Consider the following 19,552-nt stretch of genomic DNA (forward strand, 5'->3'; position numbering starts at 1 on the left):
AACATCTCTCTCACCAGATGTCTTCCAGCTCCATTTTTGTCTCCCTGGATGACTGATGGCACATGCCAGAGACCGTGGTCTTCACGTATTTCTGAACTCGTGTTCTCTCTCTATGTATACATATGTGTATATGTATATATGTATTTTAAGCCCTTGAGGTCATACATATATACATGTGTATCCATGTGTAAAACATACAATAATAGGTGTGTTTGGCTAGAAGGAACACTCTTCTTTTTTTTTTTTTCGCCTTTACATTCAAGTAAAGCAGGTAAGTGGATGGTAAATACAGAAAATGTTACCATCTTGAAGGAGCTCTTCAAAGTGTGGTGGTTTTGCTCCCACTGTGAGAGGGCCTGGGAGTAGGGAGAAGGAGATTGAGGAACCTGACATAAGTTAGAGACACATGGAGATAACAGTTGACTTTTCCAGCAGAAGGGAAACAGTGACTGGTTTGGGCATTATTTTTTTCCCCACAAATGATGTGCTTTTCTTCCTCATTCTTTTAAAATAGCAATTTTTTTTTTTTTCTTCTTTTGTGGAAGCAGGTTATATTGCAGGACTGTGCAGCGATTATGTTGGACTTGTTGCAGAAGATGCTATTTCGTCTCCCCTCTCTTCCACCCCCCGGACCTTGGTTGCCAATGGTCTTTGGGGCCAGCTTGGATTCTCCACTGTAGCAGACATTGGGCTGCCCAGATATCCCAGGGATGGAGTTACTTCATAGCACAGTTCATCTCTCCCATTCCCACCATGGGGCTGGCCCAGTACTAAGATTAGCTTGGGGTTTATTTGGTTATTTTGGCTATTTTACATCTGAAATGTGCCCAGGGTGCATAATGCCCCATGTCACATTCAACCTATGCATGTCTTAACACCAGTTTATATCAACTCATGGAATAACAGCAGAATGACATCAGTCTGCTTTGTATTTTGAGGGAGGAAAGGAATGGAAATAGTCCCAAAAACCTCCTGACAGCATCGCTGCCTGCTGAAAAGTCAGTCCAAAATAGAACTATTATAGGGGTCCATGGCACTGACCTGGTCTGGGGGTATGAGTCCCTCGCTGTGGCCAAGAGAACCCACAGCTGGACTTGTTTTCTATGTTTCTCTAGAACAGTATTAACCAAAGGCATTTTGAGAAAGCTGAAGTCTATCGTGCTTATTCACATCTGCCAAAAGCTTCCTTCTAGGAGGCAAAAAATACCCCTCCCTGAATGGCAGTTCCTCTGAACTGAATGCCTTACACCCAGTCTTTTCTATCTCTAGCCTTCTGCCTATGCTAGAGGTTTCTTTCTCTTGCAAAGTGCTGGAAAGCCATTTCTCAGATCCTTGAAGTCACTGAGTAATTTTCTGTCGCTTACAAATTATAGCACATGGTCCTAACGACAGCCTTTCTCACATTGCATGTTCCCAGCCAGAAGTGATTACTAAACACGCATGCATGCGTCTGGAACATTCACATCTGAGCCATGTATGATGTGAATGTCACATCAGAGGGCCCGTCCAGTCAGTCTGAAGGACCCATGTGCATGAGAATGAGTTATTTCACTGATCTTTCTTGGTTTTCAAGATAGATTAGATATGCATATATATATATTTTTTCCTGCCTCTGAAAATACAGGCTTGTAGAGCTTTTTTTTTTTTTATTATTTTTTAAAATCTTGGCATGTTGATAATAGAGCTTTGTTTCTTGATAAGTAGCATTAATGAAGGTGGTAGTGTATTTAGATGATGTGTATAGCTGGCCATGTAAAATGAACAGTGCTGTCGTAACTTCTACAGGTGATGCTTGAATCACTTCCAAATAAGAGTGAGAGGGACTTAGGGCAGATTTTAATGTCTTAGGTGGTTTTTTAAAGGGAAATAGAAGTAAGGAAGCCAAATAAAATCCAAACTGCTGAAAAACAGCATAAAACCCACCCACAGTGAAGAAACTCCCCGATTTCTATCATTTGGAAGAAGAATTCGTTGTTTTCTGATCATTAGCATAACTAAGGATGAATCAAGTAATTTATTGTAAATTGAACAGACAGAACCTTCTCTGCCATGTTACACCTGCCTGCCTTTATGGTGGAGCCCTGAATAGATCTTCTGCAGGAAACCTTTGTATGACAACAGCAGTGCCTAATTCCCGTGATTAGCACTGGACGTGCAGGCTAGCACTGGAAAGCACTGTTCTCTTTACAATAAAGGTAGTTTCCACGGGGTGCACATTTTTTTGGAGATCTGTGGCCTAGCATCTGTGACTGTGCTTTATTGGAACTAACATACTGCTCTGTTATCTTTTTCTACCAAGGCCTTTGCTTGGTGGTCAGACTTAATGGTTGAGCACGCGGAGACCTTCCTGTCGCTGTTTGCGGTGGATATGGATGCTGCGTTAGAGGTGCAACCCCCCGACACGTGGGACAGCTTTCCACTCTTTCAGCTTCTAAACGATTTCCTCCGTAGTGACTGTATGTATTGTATTTTGGTCATTTCTTTTCAGTGGGCGGCTCAGGTTACTGCTAATACTTCTCTGTGCTGCACAGAGAGCTGAGCTGGGTAGAGAGGCACAGTGCAGACTCTTAGCATCGGCTTGGTTTGGTTCCACTTCCACTAGAAAAAAGCAATTCTCTGATGCACACACAGACACCCCTTAAGTCAAATGCCTCAGATGAAGGTGAGAAGTTGAACTTCTATTTTGTTTCATCTTCTCAAGTCTTTTGTAATGGCTGCCTGACAAGCAGGGAATTATGTACACCGTCATTAAATGTGTGTGTTGTTTTATATGTGGGTGCTGCATTTTTTTAGCTCGGAGCAAACCAGTCCCTACTTTAAAACACTTCACTGAAGGAAGGGAAAGATTTAAATTAAATGAGAGTAAGAGGAATTCAGAAGCATGGTGCTCTGTGAAATAAGGCACTTCTCCAAGGCATGGAGAAGGCCCATGCCTTCAAACCCCACCACTCACGAAGCGGGGACTCATCCTCTGAGAGTGCCATGGTAGTGAGTAACTGAATAAGAAACAATCCTCCTACCTGCAAAAGCCATAATGTTTGCCATGCGGTATTTCTTACACCCGTTTTATTCCCAGGAGGTAACAATGTATTTGTAACCTGTGAGTCTGACATTAACGGGAAAGAAGATTTGTTGTCTGTCTGTCTGTTTTGATGAAGGTGCCATTCCTGCTGTCTTTGTCGTGAGCGTTGGTGCTCGATGCCAGCTCCTGTTCTGTTCTCAGAGTTTCTATCTGTTTGCTGACAAACTCGTTGTTGTAATGAAGTGCCACGCTGTGGTTTGTTACAGAGCTTTTAGTAACAGTAGTTTCTTACTATACTTTTATTTATCTATTCTAGATAATTTGTGCAATGGAAAGTTCCACAAACACCTCCAAGACCTGTTTGCTCCACTTGTTGTTAGATATGTCGATCTGATGGAGTCCTCAATTGCACAGTCAATTCACAGGGGCTTTGAGCGGGAGTCATGGGAGCCAGTAAAGTAAGGAAACCTCCTTTGATACAATCGGAATTTGGGTGCAAATGGATGGAAATTCATACAGAGATGAATTAGGAAACATTAGATTTGGACGTGCAGAAAGTGCTTGATGTTTTCTAATTGAATGCTAAGTAAGAATAGAAGGCCTGAACTCCTCAAGGTTTTGAAGTTAATGAAGGAAATTATATTTGCTGTTTGAAATGCATTTCTGCCTCAGTTCAAACCATGTACTTTTGGACCTGGAAGCTTGAAAATGTGAAAACTTTCTTAGCTGGCATGGCTTTTTGGATCCCATCCTAAGAGGCCTGTCCCAGCGCTGCTTTTGAACACAGGTAGCTCCTTTTCAGAACAAAAAACCTTGCTTTGACGTGTTCAGTACAGCCCTAGAACCTGAGTGAATCACTGCTGTACTGATTTTTCTCAATACTCATTTTTTCCACCCACCCCATGGAGGGAAAGCACATCACCCCCATGGTCAGTGGTTGTGGGCAGCATCCCCATCAACTCAGCTTGTCCCAGCCCCAGGCAGCTGCAGGGATGCAGGAGGGACCAGCCCAGAGGGGATGTGATGTGATGAGCCATTGAGCAGAACCAGTTATTGGATGTGGAGGGGTAGGGGTTGGCAAGCAAAAAATGAATGGCCTGAGAGAAATCTGAATGGAACTCAGGAGCTGGTGAATATGAAAACGTGGCATTTGCTTGAGATTGCTGCTGTTATTTCACAGGTTTTGAAGCACTGCTGAACCCTGCTGTGCTTGCTCTAAAAACTCATATCGGGTCCTGTGATGGAAAAGAATGGACTTTTCCTTCTGTTAACAGACTTAAAAGGGAAAGATTGACCCTATGCAAGTACCAAGAAGCTGACAGTGTCCCAGACTGGGGACTCAGACCAGCTGACTTCTGCAGACACATTTTCTCTGCTTCTTTGTGATTCTCTAGGCAAAGTTAAGTCACACTGTGCTCTCAGAGGTTGCTGTGTAAAAGAACGTGTGGTCTTTCAGGGCTTTTCACACCAAATATGTTCGGTTTACAAGGAAAAGAGATTTTGTTCAGCAGCCAGCCTCCCATATGCAACCTGGAATCTGATTACCCAGGTTTTTTCCTTTCTTTCGTGAGCATCCTCAGCATCCATACGGATTCTGCCTGCCAAATCACAGGCCTTTTCTTGACACCTGATCATCTCCTCTGTTTTGAGTGGGGTTAAGTGGCTGGCGTTCAGGAGTCTCTCTCACTTTCCATTTGCTGTCTTTGGTCTGCAGGCTAACAAGATTAAAAATCCTAAAAAATCTTGTTTCAAATAAGCAGATGTGACCCAGAAAACATAGAAGAAATAGATCTTTCGAGTAGGAGAATGCCATTTTTACAGCCACTCCTTCAAGCAGAATTGCACTTCGAAGTTAGCATTAACTTTCATTTCAGAGTTCTGCTTTAGCAATGAATCTGTTTGTATCTCCTGTCTGTTATGAAACAGAGGCAGTTAATTCAGTGTAACTGTCCACCTCGTTTGGGTGGTCGCAAGCAATCCATTCTGCTTTTTTTCTTTTTTTCAGAAGATGATATTATTTTGGCATTCTCTGACTTGTGGCATAACTGTGGATGTACATGAGTACTTGGCTGTGGTACTTGCCTGTCAAAACGCTTTGTCCCTGGGTATGCCAATATCTATCATTTTCAAGTTATCTTTGACACTTTTTCAAAGGTCTTTTCTTCGCTATCTTGTAGCGGCTTTGCCCTTTGGGGAGCTTCAACTACAGAATGCTTTGAGCATCACAGTTCTGAGCAGAAGCCCGGGATGGATTATCTACATGTCGTGCAGCCTTGAGTATTAAAATGCTTTGTTCCAGCAGGAAAGTGGGTGCTTTTCACAAGAAGCTCATGTCCTTCTGGTGAAAGGATGAACTCTGGGTTTTTTTTCACTAGTTGCTATTTGTTCTTGTGTCTCGCACACAGAGGTGTGAGTTGCAAATGCTGCCTTTGTTCAATCAGACCCAGCAAGGAGAGGAACCAGCAAGCAACAGAGGGTGACACATGCTGTGTGAAGGGAAAGGGGGGTGCTGTTCCTAAGACCTTATGACAGCTTTGAGGCGCTGTTCAGAACTAATTGTTGAGGATCTTCATCGTTTGCCTCCTGGGCAGACCAACTGCTCTTCTTTGGCGGATCTACAGTGAACTTGCAGGAAAAACTGAGGTCAGAGATAAAGTTGGTTTCATTTGCCTTCCTGTATCTACTTCCTTTTTACCTTACATGTCCACTGAAGCACAGTTGAGTTTTCAGGCTAGTGATGCTCCAGTATTTCAGACCAGCCAATTCCCATCCAAGTCTCAGCCCTCTGCTGCAGACTGTCCAGCAGAAACTTTCTGGAACAGGGCCCGCTGTCAGAACATGGCTCCATGGTTTTGCTCTGCTTTGAAGAAGGGCCTTCAGGTTGGCCAGGAAAGGCAGGTCGTTACAAATGTCCTCTGCACTGAGACTCCTGCAGTCCCACTTCAGATCTCTGCAGTGAAATGCAAGAAGGAAGTATCATTATCTCCTCTGAGCCAGGAAACTGTTCCGCAGCACAGAGGCTTTTGAAAGGGTATCTCTACACTCATGCTTGCAGTCAAGGCTGAAATATGTAGCCCACCATAACCTGACCAGATGGCAGTTTGCAAGCATGTATTTCTTCTATTTTCATTGCTGAATACTCTGCACCTTATGCTACAAAGAGTTAGGTACAGAAATCACAAACAGTGAGGGAGATACTGTGAAGTACTGAAAACACGGGGGAAAAAGCACCGATGTAATGTGCTCATGAGGGCTCTGTAAGCTGCCTCTGCAGAGCTGCTGAATTTGCAGGGGGTCCTTGCCCTATAGCTAGAGCAGCTGGTGTGCTTGTATGAATCCACGCAGAGAAGCGTGGAACACTTGTCCCTAGCACAGTCATCCAAATACGGAGGATACAGAGCAGGTCTGTTCTCTGGTGAGTTGAGAGGTCTTGGAAAAGTAGGGTTGTGCAATGGGTTTTTCGTGCTTGCTTCCCAGGGAACGCTGATTGATCTGCAGCCAGCAGACACGTATGTGTGTGTGTGTGTGTCTCAGTGTGTGTGTGTCTGTGTTGGAAGATCTTTCTGAGCAAATGCTAAAGCTGGTGCGGGGATAGCCAGTTTGAGCTGCTTGATGAGGAGGTTACTGACTGACCTGAGGCTGTCCTTGGCTGCGCTCTCATCTTACCTTTAACATCCGCTGATTGTTCCCTGACCCTTTGCAAACTTTATGAATTTGTCTTTCATGTAAAATGTAAGAAATTGAACCGTGTGATTATATTAAGCATTGGAAGAAGGTGTACTGTAAAGCTATAGTGCTAGTGAAAAATGTTTCCCCTTCAGAGAAGGCACTGCTGTAGTGAAAATGAGTATTTCTGTTACTATTCTGGGTGTCAGTCAGAGAGAGGAAGAGCACAGATCTGACTGCCTACTTCACTATAAGCTCTTTGCTTCACATCAAGGCTTTTGTGAAAAGATTTGCTCTGGAGCATTTGCTCAGCCTAGACAGGAAGGTAGGAAGGTAGTGAGCATTTCTGGTGATGGAAGAGACAGGCATCTGCCTCTTCAATCCATAAACCATCACGTAGGACCTCAGCATTGCTGCCGGGCCAGGGCTCTCATTTAGTTCTGCTCTGAAACCAGGAGACCCCTCGGTAAAAGCACGGTGATTTCCTGCCCTCCTTCCTGTCCTGGGGCAGCCCTGCAGGAGTGGCCCCTGTGCATTGCAACGTGTTTCCTGCCATCAGCATCTCCACACGGTGCGGGTGCGAGCGTGGGGATGCTGGCACGGTGTGCTGCCAGTCTGTCTGCACTGAGAATTCCCTCACTGGCAGCACAGGTGAAAGCCATTTCCATCGCCAGCAAATGGGGTGAAGCAGAAGAAACCAGGATAACAAGCAGTACAGCTCCAGAGTGCACGTCTCTTCTCAAACGTATCAGGATCCAGTCCCAAAGCTTCTTAAATGAGACAGAACTCATCTTGTTGATCCAAATGCCCACATTCCCTGCCTGATGGCTGAGGTTATATTTAGCCATCTATATTAAATAGGCATGGCTGGCTTTTAGATACGGTTTCTCTTCTTGGACCTGTGGTTTTTATGGTCTGAGCAACTGCGGGCTGGAACATTTGTTGGTAATATTAATCATTTTTTACAGGTCTCACTGCAACTGTTAGTCAGATAATTAGATGAGTTGAACCTGCAAAATTGTGCATGTCAATTCAGGAGAATATTTTTAAAATTAGTTACTGTATGTTAACGTAATACACTGCATTATTTTGCTGTTCTGTTTCCTTTTAGGAGTACTAACTTATTCTCACAACATATCCTTGCATCAGCAAAATAATGTGTTGTATAAAAGAAATATGTTTCCGTGTGAATATAGTATACTGTTTACTCTAGAAGTCACATTTTATTAATACAGTGTTTTTATTAATATAACACTGTCACTTCTTGAATTTTAATATTAAAACCAAAGGTCCTCTGATTTATGTATTTACCATCTGGCTAAGTTATTTAAGTTGCTTTTCCTTATACATTTATATGTTGTCCACCTCTTGCTATTTCTTTATTCCGCAGCAGTATCTAACCACATGCAGTGCCATTTCTGAAGATTTAACACGCTCTCAATCACTGTGAAGTCTGTGTCTCATTCAGTAATCATATCATCTTAATAGGCAGATACAGGATGAATGGAAACAATGGGTGGCTTTGTTACATCAGTGAATTCTCCTATCTGCTTACTGTCTAACAAAGAGAGCAAGCAGATAAAGTGAAATCCAATCTACTAAGAAGCATAGAAACATAAGAAAACCAGAACAGACGTATTCTTTTTCCACTGGAAGAAGGTTTTGGATTATGTTTTTTCCACCAACAGAAGCCTGAACACCAAAGTTGGGTCCATGCACATCAACAGAGAAGCTTCAGCAGTACAACACGAAGCTGAAAGCCTGAAGTCCTGATTCCACTTTTACCGAGCTCAAATAATGATCCAGAAAAGATGGTGTTTTGCAAACTTCAGGCATGTGGTGTTGCTATACCACACATTGTTTCAGGAAAAACAATGTTTCAGATTAAATTAATGCATTAGCCCATTTTTAAAAGATCTCTTTCTGCATAACAGTTGCATATCTGAAAATGCTTGCTGAAGTCATGATGCTCAAGTACACTTGGTTCATAAATTAACTTTTGATTGCCTTAATCACTCCCTGGCCCATTTCCAGCCAAGGAATGTTTGTACACCAGCCCCAAATGTATTAAATGCAATTCATTCAAAGTGCACATATGTGGACCTGGGCAACTTGTGAGACACAGAAATGCAAGGTTGAATTTAGGGCACAAGTCTTCCTTTAGGAAGTGATTAGTCCAGATTTTAGCATAGCTTTGTTATTTTTAGAGTACAAGAAAAACAAGTGTTTTTGGAGTGAATCCTGGCTTCGTTGAATTTGGTGGCAAGAAAAACTCTGAAGAACTTCAGCAGAGTTAGAATTTCAAACTGTGTTTATTATTTTGAGTCCTGATGCCAAGAAAAGCACCCTGACTTTTCTGGGAGCTCGCTTCGTTCAGCTATTTCATGTATCCATCCAACCTGAGTATCTTGAACCGAGACTCACTTCCTGACGAGATAGGTTTTTCCGAGTAAAGGCAGCTCCCCGCACTTTGAAACGGTATCAGGAATTGAAGGTTAAGTTATTTTGCGTGGGTGTTTGAGTACTCCGTTAATCTGCTACTTTGTGATTCCCCTTCTCCTTTCATTCTTTTTTTTTTTTTCTTTAAGTAACTTGCATTTGATTGCAGACTGCAAAACCAATACAGTTAAGCTTCCATACCCATGCTTCTTTCTGAAATGTTTTGCTTTAGTTTCCTAACTGTCGTCGTGCTGTGAATTCTGCAGATTTGTTTATAAGTGTCACGTGCTTCTGCTACATCTGCATTGTCACTGTTATGGTATTTTTTCTTTCTGTCTGTTTCTTCCACAGGAGTTTAACAAGTAATCTGCCCAATGTGAATCTACCAAATGTGAATCTCCCTAAAGTACCAAATCTACCAGTTAACATCCCGCTAGGCATCCCACAAATGCCTAGCTTTTCTGCACCGTCATGGATGGCTGCTATTTATGATTCTGAGTGTGTATTCAGTTCAAATTAGATCTCATTTAAATTTAAAGTCATCTTGGCATGGATATGTATTGTTTGTTTCTGTGCATTATATAAAACTTTAAAGAGTGATACAGTTAATTAGACGTTTTCTGAATGAGACACTGATGAATTTCTGGCATGTGTATTTTGAGGGTTTTTTGTATAAATCTTGAAAATTTTCTTACTCCCACTGAGAGTTTGAGCGAGTATCTTGCTTTACAAAACAGCTGTCACCAATGGGACATGTTCTGGCCAACATATGAAACACGGAGTGCATAATGGGAAATGATGTGTCTCAGAAAAGAGTTTTGTCCAAAAGAGAAGATGAGCCAACTTCAATGCCAGTCAACCAATTTCTGTGGACCAGATGTAGATCTAACACTGAATTTTATTTAATGCAAGTTCCACATTCCCCAGATGATAATTACTGTCTTGATTTTGATGAAACAGTTTAACATAGAGGAACAACTCTTATTCAGGTTGTGAGAGGGCCCAGAGGGCAATTGAAATTCCATGTCCATCACTGTAGCCTAGGTAATCTGTATGGGAGATTGGTAATCACAGCCTGAACCTCTGATTAATCAGCTGAGGCAAGTGTGGGGTCAGCTGTGGGAGCACAGGTGAGAGTGATGTAGCTGTGCTCCCGGAAGGGGTGGAGCTCAACTCCATCCCCTCTGAGACCTCATTTAAGGGCTGACTCCCACTGAGGCAGCATCTCTTGGAGATTGCTCTCCAGTGAGGACCGCCCCAGCTTCTTCAGCCAAGGCACCACCACTGGTGAGTTTTCCTTTGCTTATTCCTTCTGTACATTTGCTACCATCTGTATATTAACAACCAATACAGTAATCCTTTGGCCAACTAAAGAGAGATACTTTCAGAATGAACCTTTGTCTGTGGATGGAGAAAATGGGCACTGTGTTAATACAGGTGCTTCCTAGGAGCCTCAGGCTCTACTCTGGCTCCTTGTGTGAGCTCAAGGTGCTCAGGAGGGCAGCTCTGCTTATCCCCATCTGAGCACACATCAGGCAGCTTCTGCTCTTACTCCAGTTTTCCCCCTAAAGGTCCCAGCCACCAACCAGTGCAGAGAGAAGTGCAAGCAGGCTAAGCCCAGACCTCTGCGTTGGAGGCAGTAGGTGTCTCAAGATGTCCTAACACAGGATCTTGGGTCACCCCATTTCTCCTGGGCTATCTATGGTTATGCTAATATGAAATGGTCTCAGCCAGCTCTACACAGATGAGTTGCTTTTTCCCTGCCATCTCCTTTCTCTTAAAGAATAAAACCAAAGAAGCTTCCCAGGTTCTCCCCCATCACTGTCACTGGAACACCCTAGGTTACATCTACACCTGGGGTCCACCAAATGCCTCTGCCATGCACAGACTTTGCTGCAGAGCAGTGGTAATGAACCGTAAGTAAAGCAAACACTGGTGTTTAATTTTTTTATTAGATTTTTCAGTTTTTTGTTTCAAAGCGATACAACTCATATTCATGCTAAGAGAGCTGTATTAAAGGCTAGATTAGGCAGTTGCCTGTAAAGAGTACTTGAAAGTTTTAATCTTTTTCTCTGTGCATGCTGTGTGGTATTGCCTTGAAAAGATAAGAATCATGTCATGACAGAAAATTGGATAATCCCTCTGAAAATGTGAACATTAATGGTATATTGCAAGCTGCCTGTGTGACTGGAGTAATTGCGGTGCTCACGAGCAAAATACTAACAGTGCAACTTGGAAGTAAACCTAATATATTGTTAACTCGCATGTAGTCCTAATCAAAAGTGAGAAAAAGACCAAAAATACTAATTCTAAAATTTTGAGACCAAATGGGTGTGATAATGTTGCTGTGGTAAATACCAATTACTGCTTTTGCACATACTTAATTATTTCAGACACAAATCCAAATCCATGCATTTCCAAAACTGGGTTTAGACTCTTAAAGCTTACTTACACCCGGGCAGAGGTTTGAACCAGGAGAATCCAAAAATCGGTGGCTAGATCAGCACTGGAGCCTTCTGCACACTCGTCCCCTGGTTAAAGGAAATGCCTGATTCTTTATCTTTTCACTTTCCTGGTTTCCTTTTACTCACCCATCCCCTCCATCAAGGATGTGTTACCTGTTGCTTAGTGTCAGATCTGTTTCTCTTGCCATGGAGATGACCCATGCTCTTTATCGTTCTCCCTGTGCTAATGGGACCACAGGGCCCCGCATGTTGGGACCATAGTTTTCACCTGGTGGTAGCCATGTATGCATTGGCTCCGATTTCCTCTGGCATTAACTCAATGCAGCTGGCATCTGTCACAATAGAAACACCCTCCCTCATCTGTTTCTATAGATGATGTCGGCACAAGTGGTGATGCATGGTGTGCTAAATATCTTATAAATTACTGTGTTAGCATTAGTGGTATGCGAGGAGGGGGTCGAAACTCTTGAAGCTCCCTTGGTAATTGCTCTGAAAAAAGTGAGAGAGATGGAGAGAGGGAGGGAGAAGGGCTATGGATGCATAAATTCCTCTGCACCAACAGAGCACCATCGAGTTCTATATTTTTGTTCTGTCAGTGGAGGTTTGGGAGATATAATTATACTGTGAAAAGAGCCGGTGTAGCTGCAGGACCAAAGACTTCCATCTGGGCAAGGGTGTGGGTTCGAGAATACAAGCTATGGAGAGAAATGTAAAGTTTTGTGACAGGCCAAAGATGTTGCAAAAGAAATTTAAAAAAAAAAAAAAGAAAAAAAAGGAAAATCTGTTGTCTTATAGATGCCTTTGCAAGAGGCGGATCTGTGGAGAGCTGCAGCAGTCAATCCAGCCAAAAGACCTGGCTATGAGTGCCCAGTGCCCTCAGCTCAATGGACTTACCCCCTGTTTTTCTCCAGCTGTTAAGAGCTAACGCGTGTCCTCGCGCACCACTTGTTAGCACTGCCCCTTCCCCAGAGCTGGGCCCTCAGCGGGTGGGACGAGGCCACCTAAAGATATGGTTTGGAGGGGGGAGGATTGCATGAGACCCCACATCTTAATAACTGCATACATTCCGGTATGGTAGTTATTATTGACCGAGGATTTTTCTACCACAGTTTCTGGCCTTAATTCTTAATAATCGCATATGTTAATGTGGTTATTAACTAAGGCTGATTTTTACCATACGCACATTCTTCCTGTTAATATGTGTAACTCGGTGTTGTCTCACTCATCTGGTCTGGAGAGTTTTGTGGGTTATGACAGCAAGGTAGATTAGGCAACTGTATGGTAAAACTCAAAATCCTGATGGTGGAGATTGCCAGCGTTGTCCTGTGTATGAAACTACTGTCTGCTCCACACTTGTTGCAGGAATGGTCTCCACATCAGGTTACAGGGAGCCCGATGCCACCTATGACTTTTGTTCTCCTTTTGCCCTGCCAGCAATGGATCAGGCACCTCAGAAGATCTGTTTTGGAAGCTGGATGCCCTGCAGACTTTCATCCGGGATTTGCACTGGCCTGAGGAGGAGTTTGGGAAACACTTGGAGCAGCGCTTGAAGCTTATGGCGAGTGACATGATCGAGTCCTGTGTGAAGAGGTACGTGTGCACATGAGCTAGACAGGAGCTCACAGGGAGCAACACTTGGTTTTGTCTCACTATCAGTGCTTTACTCATGGCCACAGCTCACCTCTGCCCAGCACCAGCTGAGCACAAAGGCACCCACCGCTGTGAGCTGTGGGCTCCGCAAGCACGTTGTTGAGACTCTGTAGAGTGCATTCATATGGCAGTGATGGGTCAATCATTGGACTGGGTGATCTTAGTGGTCTTTTTCAACCTTAATTATTCTATGATTCTGTATTCACAAGAAGGCAGGAAGGCAATGAACCAACCACAGTTTCAAGCTTTATGGGCTGTTAACTTGTTGGCACCTCATGAGAGGTTGAGTCTTTATCAGTGCAGTTTGCTGTCAGCAGGGCTGAATGCTGAAGGCATAGCCCCAAGTAAGATCCCAGCTAGAAAACACAGATCCATGGGGGGAAAAAAAGAAAAAGAAAGAAAATAATAATTAAAAAAAAAAAAAAAAAAGATAGTGTATTTTGGCACACAGGCTTCACATCTGCTGTTGAAAGAATAAAGGCAGTGCATCATCAGCACGATGCAGGATGCTCACCTGCAGGTCTTCCAAAAGAGAGAGGTTTCTTTAAAAACTTTCAAACACACAGGCAGCTGTCATTCTGAAAACAAAATGTTACCGATAAATTGTCAAACTTCCCACAGTAATTTATGTTCATTTGGTGTCAGAGCTGATTAGGCAGGAGGAAGGAATGAACTTTGCATTCCATCGCGCAAAAATTAATAGACAAAGAGACAGACCAAAGGCAAAACGAGTTCCAAATACAGCTGGTACTGCTAATAATAGATGCAATGTGTGATGTGGCTGTTCTATACCACAGTTGCCTGGCCACTCCGCAAGCGCGAGCATGGGGTTTGTTGTTCACACGTTCTCACAGTCTGGATATCCAACGTCACCATAGGAAAAGGCACGGTTGGTCCCCGAGATGGAGGCAGGAGGCTCGCCTGCTGGCAGCAGGCAGCTCAAGGCCTGCTCTCACCCTTCTGAAAGCAATGAGGTGGCTGTGGTGTCTTTTGATTTGAGCAAGTCACCCTACATTGCAGCAGTTGGTTTTGGTCCTTTGGCTGGCATGGATGCTGATCTTCAGTTGTCAGATTGTTATTTAAGAGTGAATACAGTTCTGTTTGTTCCTGTAAACAGCAAATGCCCTGCTGGAGACAGCATGAGGCAGTTCCTGGACTCTGTTCCTTTTGAAACTGGACTTTGACCCATCCCAGGAGTCTTCAAGGCCAGGTTGGATGTGGTCCTGGTCAACCTGTTGTGGTGCCTACTCAGCTGGTTGTCTGCCCTGCCCATGGCACGGGGTTGGAACCAGATGATATTTTAGATTGTTTCCAACCCAAGTCATTCTATGATTCTGTGATTCGATGGGCAACTTTGCTGCATCTGCAGTGCAGTTGTAGCTGTGATGATCTACAGAAATAAGATAGGTGAGGTTGACTGAGATAACTGGGAAAAATAAGCACGTTTCCAGGTACATCTGAGGATGAGAGCTGGCTTTTTCTTCCCAACTGCTCCAACCCTTCTACAAATATACTGCCCCTCTGCGAAAACCTGGCCCAGCTTGTAATGGTATGACTATATATAATGGTTCTAAGCATAAGTAAGTAGGAACATGCTTATCTCTGAGAGGAGATGGAAAATCCCAGTCACTTTTGGTCCTTTCAGTAATTATCAAGATTCTAGTCCCCGAGTCCAGGCTAAATCTGGCACTGGTAATTAAATCAGTTCAAATGCCACTGCTGATGTAAACCAATATGCTGCTTTCCCTATTTATATCACCTGCAAACAGGGCCTGGCTAAGGTTTCTTTAGCAATTTCAGTTTGACACAACATTTTTCTTCGCGTCTGTCTCTGAACTGTTGAATGCCATGGAAGAGCCACCTCGCCTTCCACGCTCGGTTGTATTTCGAGGCTGTCAGGAAAGCAGCCCTTGCAAGGCAGGGCTCTTCTGCTAATGCATCCAGGCAGCAGGACCTCCATACCAGTTCAGATCTGATCCCAAGAACAGGAGTTTCACATTTGTAAATTAGTTTTCATTTGCATAAACCTTGGGGGATCTTTCAAGATTGGAGTTATTCCTGAGCTGCAGCTGATATTATTTGTTATTTCTAAATAGAAGTTCCTATGTTAATTTGTTGGCAGATTCTGTCTGATGTGATAATTGTTCTGTGCTAGGTTAGATTAGTGAAGTACCCCTGGAATCTGCTGAGGGGCTCAGGAGAAAGATGAGACAATGCCCACCGTACTGTGGAGCTTCCTGATGCTGGTCAAAAACAACTTGGTATTTTCATACACAGAACAGATCAAATTCTGTAGTCTTTACTTCCAGAAATCTGTGTGGGCTCATGTATGTTCATCCATACATAACTGTGCCTGTTAACTGAGACAGGGGAGGTTCAGGGTAGATATTTGGAGGAAGTTTTTCACCCAGAGGATGGTGACACACTGGAACAGGTTGCCCAAGGAGGCTGTGGATGCCCCATCCCTGGAGGCATTCAAGGCCAGGCTGGATGTGGCTCTGGGCAGCCTGGGCTGGTGGTTGGTGACCCAGCTCATAGCAGGGGGATTGAAACTGGATGATTACTGTGGTTCTTTTCAACCCAGTCCATCCTATGATTCTGTGATTCTATGATTCTGTTCTCGGTTGATCACTTCTATGACCTTTGAGTTGCCTAGGAAGTTTTGGTAAGCAAAGAAAGTCATGCAGACCCAAAGCCGTAATGATCCAACAGTGTACTTTCAGTCAAGCAATGAAGAAGTTACCATTTTTTTGTAGCAGATATCATCAAGCAATAGTAGCTTCCTTTAATGCAGCAGGCTTGCTATTTGTGGTTGTAAATCAGCTAATGCATCCAAATGATAGGTGTACGCTGACACTGCTGCTTGTAGCATCATCACACTGTTTATCAAGCATGAGAAAGTCATGGTGTCTCTGAAACCGTTGCACACTTTATAAATAGTGTATATTCTGGGGAGTGTGTTTCTTTTTAAACTGGAAAATCACTTTTAGTAAAAGCACATTTGTAAGGATTGTACTGTAACGCTCCCAGTAGCACTCAGCTTTCTGTTTTGTTGAACTCTTCTAAGCCTTGTGTTTCACATTGTTACCAGCTTCAGGATTTTAAAAAGAAACTGAAGCATCTTTTTCTGCTTTCCTTAACAGAACCAGGATTGCATTTGAAGTAAAACTGCAGAAAACCAGCCGATCAACAGATTTCCGAGTCCCTCAATCAATATGCACCATGTTTAATGTCATGGTAGATGCCAAAGCTCAGTCAACAAAGCTTTGCAGCATGGAAATGGGCCAGGAGGTAAAAATGCAGGTTCTTCTTTTCACAGCTTTTAAAGGCAACGTAATGAAATTTCCTATCTCCTGTTGTGCTGGGTTCAGAGATGTGTTATCAGTTGTGGATTTAGCCTTCCGCATAGAGAGTGCAGATGAATATGCAGGGCATTGCTATCAGATAAATCTGATACTTTTATACATTCAGAATCCCAGTCACTTAGGAATGATTTTTTTGCAAGGACTATGGTGGGCATAAGGTACCTCTGAAGCTTGCTTAATGTGTGACGACCATATGTATTAAATGATTAACCCCCTTTTGGAGCCAGGTATCAGCAACAGACTTCTGTGTATGGCTGTTTTCTGGTCACAGACACATGGAAAACAGCACTGCCAAGTCGTTGCCAAGATTCTTGAATGGAAAAAGAAATAAGAACTTACTTAAGTAGACTGAAATTCCATTGGTTGTGATTTCCTTGAATACAGGCTGTAACCAGCAAGATCCTGGATTTCTGGGTTTTTCATGACAAGTTGTTAATGGGGATGTTTTGGAGATCAAACTGATTCCAATAGCTTGAGTGCAAGCTCCTTGCATTCATAAAATCTCTAGGTGAAGTGTTTGCATGGCACAACTGCCTCTGTTTATAGCATGACCAGGACTTCTCTGTATCTTCCCCTGCTCACATGTGATGCTCAGTGATCACAGATCTGCCTGAGCTGCTGCAGGAGGTGTTGGGCATGGCAGCACTGAGCCTGTGGCAAGCAGCGCTTGCAGGGGTAAGAGGTTTTAACAGCAGAATTAAGAGACCTGCAAAGCAGATGTAAATTAGCAGTGCATAAGTTGCCATGTAGGGCTGCAGGATGGTTTACACTCTCCCTTTTTATTTTCTTCCTTTTAATGTGTGTTTCTACACCCCATCAGTTTGCTTTTCATTTTGGCTATTGCTACCTCCCCTTCCTGAAGCTGCAGGTTGAGGTGCTTCTACAAGGCATTGGTCATGGTTAAGGACCAGAACTCTGCTTATGGGCAAAGGGGCAGAATGCCACCACTGCTCTCCCAGTCCCAGTGGTAACAATGGAAAAGATGTTGTGGGGTTTTTAAGGGGATGACATTTTAGCATGGAACAGCCTTCTGGTTTTTCCTTGTCAGAGCTGTATGTGGGCAGGCAGACTTAGTGCACTTTATGCCCTCGTTCTGGGGCTTCCTCCCACTCCGTGGCCTTTCTCTGAAGCTCACCTTCGATTCCGCTCACTTTATCAGATACTTGAATGCATTTTGAGAGCATTACCCTGTGAAACAAACACCCATCATTTCATTTCCATTTCCTTGTCTCTAAAGGCAGCTGTTAAAACATTTGGTAAACATACTTTACCATCTTAAATATTTATTTTTCCTCTGAATTTTTAATACATCTAAGGGGATAAATGTATGTATTAAATGTTTCTCAGTTGGTCTAGTATGTTTCTATTTAATATCTAAGGTCAGATGGTCCTTAGAGAAATACAACGTACACACAATCTGTTACATGACAAGGCAAGATACTCATCACATAAAGTCAAGTTGAATCATTGTAGTGCACTGATTACGGATTGTAATAATAGAGCTAATAGAAAGCCTCAGTGAACTCCGCCAGCAGCAGTGGCTGCACTGAGCAAAGCAAACCAGTTGGGTGATCTTTAACCTCAGGTGTTTTCCTAGGTAATGCAGAGGGAGCTGTTAGGAAGGCTGGTTTAGGAGCCAGCCAACTCTGAATGCTGCTCTGGGTGTCACTTATCAGTTGCCAGCACAGGGGCAAAATCTGACCCAGATTTTGCATCCTAATGGGAAGGTGTGGTCCAACCCCTTTGGACACTGCCTCTGGATTTGCGTAGGGCCCTCTCCAGCTCTCAGAGCTGCATTTCTGTTCTGTCAGTGCTCTTACTTGCTTTTTTAAGCATCCTTTCCTGGGGATGGAGAGGTGCAGGCCAGTGCCATCACATTTCATCTGACCACCTTGGTGCTGAGCTCTTCTTCCACCAGCCATCTCCCACACCTCTTTCATTTCTCATCCATCCCCAGAGCCCTGGCAGCCCTCCAGCTGTTCTTATTCTTTACTTTCTCTCCTGCTCACCTTCCCAGTCTGACCACCTCCTTCCTGAGAAGTCAGCCAAAGGTCTTCCACACACACACACAAAATACAGGTCCAGAAAGAAAACATGGTGAGGAAGATAACCCCAATATGCACTCAGCTCCTTTAGCATCTTCCTTAGCAAGTCCTGACTTTGTGTGCTGAGGACGTCAGCATCTCTCACCCATATCCAGCTCTTACCAGTCCCTTTCAGGCTACAGACAGGTCTCCAGCCGTGTCAGCTGTGCCAGGTCCATCTGCAAGGGCCTAAATGCATTAAACACATGAATCATAGGCAACTGTGACTGCTACAAGGGACTCGTTATACGTCTCGACATTGAAATGGAATCTCCAAATGCAAACACTGCTTGTTGGTTTATGTTTAGGTGGGTGCAGCCTGCCCTGCCCCAGTGGGCTTGTAGGCAGCACCGCAGACCCCTGCCCTGCTGTTGGACAGCCTATAGAGGACTGTCAGCAGATAGTTCATGTCCTGTTGTACTTGCTGCAAATACTACTGTCAGGAATCTCTGACGTTTCAGTGGAAGGTTTTGCTCACATTTTGTTTTCCCCGCTACTTGTTTCTGTTGCTGTGCATGACGCTGTTATCATAACCACATTTAAAAGGCCCTTTGTTGTTTTTTGTCTATTTGATTTTTATTTATCATTTATCTCCATATTTTCTTTTTCCTGTCTTTTTGCACTTTTCTCTTTATTTCTGTCCCCAACCATCTGAAAAGTTTGCTAAAGAGTGGGTAAGTGTGTCCGACTTCTTTTCTTCATTCTAAATTGCCATGTTAATATGTTGTTGTCACAGAAAGGAAAAAAACAGGAACAGTAGAGCAGTTCAGACTGCTGACAGACATTGAGACCAGCATCTAGCATTTGTAAAGCCCTCACAGTCTTCGTTCCCAAAGTCTGATTAGTATTTAAAGCAGATTT

General features: G+C 43.5%; 1 protein-coding gene across 5 annotated transcripts in view; it reads left to right on the plus strand.

Annotated features, from left to right (window-relative positions):
* The window catches only part of CADPS (calcium dependent secretion activator), a 171,036-nt gene that overhangs the window by 126,945 nt on the left and 24,539 nt on the right, over window positions 1-19,552 (plus strand). For 3 of the 5 annotated variants that reach the window (XM_072347840.1, XM_072347841.1, XM_072347842.1), the window contains 5 exons: window positions 2,300-2,456; window positions 3,339-3,480; window positions 9,479-9,625; window positions 13,027-13,182; window positions 16,386-16,533. In XM_072347840.1, the coding sequence (XP_072203941.1) occupies window positions 2,300-2,456; window positions 3,339-3,480; window positions 9,479-9,625; window positions 13,027-13,182; window positions 16,386-16,533 (750 nt within the window). The remainder of the gene's footprint in view (window positions 1-2,299; window positions 2,457-3,338; window positions 3,481-9,478; window positions 9,626-13,026; window positions 13,183-16,385; window positions 16,534-19,552) is intronic. The other 2 variants (XM_072347843.1, XM_072347844.1) reach the window with 1 other exon arrangement.

The sequence above is a fragment of the Excalfactoria chinensis genome, chromosome 12 (assembly GCF_039878825.1).
Source record: "Excalfactoria chinensis isolate bCotChi1 chromosome 12, bCotChi1.hap2, whole genome shotgun sequence".
In the NCBI taxonomy this organism is placed as follows: domain Eukaryota; kingdom Metazoa; phylum Chordata; class Aves; order Galliformes; family Phasianidae; genus Excalfactoria; species Excalfactoria chinensis.